Below are 3,988 nucleotides of genomic sequence, written 5' to 3'. Positions count from 1 at the left end.
CTGCTTCTGCTGTATACTATGGAAAGAAGGAAATTTGTCTTTTTGGGATCAGCTGCTCAGAAGGGCCTTTGCCGAGCCAGGAAAAACCCTCCGATCCGAGCTGCAGCATCAAACCCCAATTCACCCGATCGCCACGGCGGGGATTTGGCTGCTTCCCAGGGCTGTCCTGAGCTTTCACACCTTTCTGAAGACACACTACAGCTCCTCGGGGCCGGAGAGGGGACACGCTGACAGCTTTGAGCACATCACGCTTGCAGCAGTGCTTCGGAGATGCCATGAAGCCAGATTTTGGTAAGGGAAGTGCGTGCTGCACGGCACAGCTTCTGCATCGGGCTGGGAGAGAGGGAGATGGGTTTCCCCTGGGAAAGGGAGATGGATTTTCCTGGGAAAACGAGCTGGAGTTCTCCCAGAGCAGAGCAGCCTCCTAACACACCTCTTGCCTTTCAAAGACATCGACCAAACCACCTTATCTCTGGAAAGGCAAAGCCCAGTCCCAGCGCCCACCCGGTGCTTTACCTTTATGGGAGGTTTTCTCGTCAGGTGAGAGACCAGGAAGTTCATGGCGATGTCCTCGCAGTTGATGTATTCATCCACCATGTCGCGGATGGCTTGTGGCATCACGTAGGAGTACAGGTAGGCGTAGTACTGGAAAGGAGAAAAAGGCACAAACATTGCTCGAGGTGGTCCCGAGCAGCAAGCGCCCACCATCACTGGTGCCATCTGCTCCAGACCTGGAGAAGTCGTTCCCCCTCGTCCTGTCCCTGCACCCCCTGATCCAGAGCCCCCCCATCTCTCCTGTAGCCCCCTTTCAGCACTGGAAGGTGCTGGAAGGTCTCCCTGGAGCCTTCTCTTCTCCAGGCTGCACACCCCCAACTCTCTCAGCCTGTCCTCGCACGGGAGCTGCTCCAGCCTCGAGCTGCCCCAGCCTCGGCCCATCTCCGTGGCTCCTCTGGCCCCGCTCCAGCAGCTCCGTGTCCTTTGAATGTTGTGGCCGCGATAACTCACCTTATGGAAGAAGGCAGCACCAGTGAGCACCATAGAGAGCTCGCAGGAGTAGTTGGAGTTGTAGAGCCAGGACTGGTGGGGGATGTCCCACGCGTGGTAGCGCCCCGGGAAGCCAACGATGCGGTCCCTGGCCTCTCTCCAGACACTGCAAACACAAAGCGTTTCGGTGAGGCACAACCCCTGAGCCTGTCCGGAGACGAGCACAGCTCCAGCTGAGAACCAGGACACCCAGGAGTGCGCCCTCGATGCAATGGGGATGCCTAGACGTAAAAAAGTTTGGCAATTGCTCATCCAAAGAATGGCCAATGTACACTGTAGTATGGGCAAAAAGGATAAACATTGTTAAAAAGTGCAGATACCTTGCTTTAAAGTCAATTTAATTTTTTTCAATAAAAATACAGAAAATTCCAACTTGCAAAATATATCTTTTTACGTAGGCTGTTGAGTACAGATTTGCCCTCCTCCACAGCACCGAAGCTCCACTGTCGGCAGGAGGGACAGGCCTGAGTGACACGTGAACAGGGTCTCACCCTGAGATAACTCCCATTTCTTTCCTGTTGTAGTGCAGGAAAGGGCTGAAGCCAGGAATCTTGGCTTTCTTGGACAGGCAGAATTTGCTGATCTTGTTAAAGGTTAAAAGCTGCTAGCTGTGAACTGAAGCATCGCTCGGTCAGCTCGCCCAAACACCAACATCGCTTGGGACAAAGCTGAGCTGCTCACCTGCGTCCTCTCCTAGAGGCACATTCGAGTTGCTTACTCACAGGGAAAGTGCTCCTAACTCATAAATTTGGGATTTTCTAACTCATCAGGTTGTTCTGTAGGTTTAAAAGAAAACTAACAAAAAAGCCCAATGGCCCAAAATTAGTTTCTGAATTACATTGGGACTGGAAAACATAAGACTTCGGATAGAAAGGCAGAGGAAGAGGCAGAGAAAGGCAGAGACCCGAAACTCTTCCATTCGCCACCAGCTTTCCAGGGGCGTCACGGCATGACACGTACGCCAGCGCTGCTCCTCTCTTATCTCCCTTCTATAGAAAGTCCAGAGCAGCCAAGGTCGGCCTGGGAGGAACCAGCGTCTCCCAGCCTCTTCCCCCAAATGCCTGGGACTTTCCACCTCCCAGAAGCTCTGTTTCCTCCTCCATAAAGTCAAAATAACACCCAGCTCCCTTTTGGAAAGCTGCTGAGATGCTGAAGACCCAGGTGTCTCCCGAGGGAAGCTCTGGAGTGCCAGACTGCCAGCTTCCCATCCCAAACCAGCTTCCAGGGCTCTGTCCGTGCGGGAAAAACCTCAGGAGCCGTCAGCGCATCCTTCACCCTAACCCATGCTGGCAGTCGCGCCGGAGGGAATTAAATCATGAGGTTGACGTGCGAGTGCACCGGCTCGCTTAATATTCTGCTGTGAAGCTTGTTCTCCTTGAGAGAAATCCCACAGGATAGCTGCAACGCTGGCAGGAATAATTAAGAAAAACGTCAGAGCCTAGTGCCAAGCCTGGGAAATAAATCCCGCTTCCACGGGCAGGGGCGCTGGCCTCCTTCCCATCGTCCGATCCCCCCTCCCTAAGGGTGAGTGTCCGAGTTTCCGAACTCAGTGACTCCGGACTACAATAAACAAGTCCCAAGTGGGTGCTTTTTGGACACGGGAGGGTTTTCCCTTCTTCACAGGTGCTCAAGAGGGCACAAAGTGGCATTTTTGGTCTTTTTTCCTTGTGGATGCAGTTCCCGGTTCCTCCCACAGCCTTGAGCTGACCCAGCTCGATGTGTTTATCGTTATATCCTCGACTCAAACTAATGAAAATCTGATATAACCTGGTAATGAAAACCAAGTAATTAACGCCACCAGCAGCTTTCCTGGCACCATCCTCCCAGCAAGCGCTTGTTCCATGCGGTTTCTGTCAATTCAGTGTCATGGTTTTGAAAAGCTGGAGTCGAAAGGACTCATTCCCTTTCCCTTCTCCCACGTCGCGCTTTCCTGTGAGCGTGACACACTCTCCTTCCCAGCTCAGCCAGAAAAATACGGATTTCTTCAGAGAATCGCTTTGGGTGCGCCCTGCAGAAAGGTTTGTGTTCGGTCACCCACCTCCAGCTCACTCCTGAGCAGCAAACAGAGCAAGAAGGAGCTTTTGGCCCCAAGAACTGCAGCCAGAAGCGAAGTTTCAACAAAAGCCAGTTGTTACAGGCAGAGGTTAACTTGGTCGCTGAGACAGCGTCTCCTGCCTGGCTGGACGCCGGAACACAGGGAGGCTTTGTGCGAACAAGGTGTTTGTAAGCAGGGATGTGAGTGAGAATAATACACGGCACTTACGGTTTCTATTTGATGCTCTCCAGGGCTAATCGGTAAAGCCTCAGCCAGGCGCTGGGGACGAGCAAAGGAAAACAGAGACCAAAGCGGGGGAGAAAAGGGCCACGTTCAGATAAAGAGCCCGAAACGGGACACGGAAGGGAAGCCAGGAGTCCTGCCGCCTACTCCCCTGCTTTCATCACTTTAACACCTCGTTTCTCATCTCTCAGAGAGAGCTTGCTGGGTTTCCAGGAGTTTTGTGCCTTTTGATCTTCCAGCCCTGAGCCAACACGTTTTGGTGGGAGCAGAGAGCTGGTCCCCGTTTCCTGCCCCTCCGCCAGCTGCTGGGTGCTCGCGGATTAGCAACCGCAGCCCCCGGTCCTGGCCCAGGACCATCTCCTCCTGCCATCCTCGCTCCCCGGCACCTCTCTGGCAGTCGGTGAGGTTTAGCTGTACGAGAAGCCTCCCACGGCAGGAGCCCACGTGGCTGCTTTGGCCCCGTAATCAGGAAGCTTTTTGCCACAGCAAAGCCAAGGGAGAACGTAGATGCTGGAGCAGAAGCGAGGTGGGAGTGAGAGCAACCAGCACCAGCCTTTTCTGTGTAACATCTGTCTTTTCCATGCTCTGCAGGGAAAAAAGCTGAAATAGCTGTCACACCCCAGTGTCACACCAAGCGAGGACGGCAGCCCACCACGAGCATCACGT

At 53.7% G+C, this 3,988-nt stretch overlaps 1 protein-coding gene across 1 annotated transcript in view; it reads right to left on the bottom strand.

Moving 5' to 3' along the window:
• Nucleotides 1–3,988, bottom strand: part of EXTL3 (exostosin-like glycosyltransferase 3) — a 29,202-nt gene that overhangs the window by 1,298 nt on the left and 23,916 nt on the right. Inside the window, exons 3-4 of the mRNA XM_010076815.1 lie at nucleotides 1,006–1,150; nucleotides 517–645 (exon numbers count right to left, since the gene is read on the bottom strand). Of these exons, the coding sequence (XP_010075117.1) occupies nucleotides 517–645; nucleotides 1,006–1,150 (274 nt within the window). The remainder of the gene's footprint in view (nucleotides 1–516; nucleotides 646–1,005; nucleotides 1,151–3,988) is intronic.

The sequence above is a fragment of the Pterocles gutturalis genome, unplaced genomic scaffold (genome assembly GCF_000699245.1).
Source record: "Pterocles gutturalis isolate BGI_N339 unplaced genomic scaffold, ASM69924v1 scaffold1198, whole genome shotgun sequence".
NCBI lineage: Eukaryota > Metazoa > Chordata > Aves > Pterocliformes > Pteroclidae > Pterocles > Pterocles gutturalis.
This window is presented reverse-complemented; position numbering and strand designations above follow the sequence as displayed.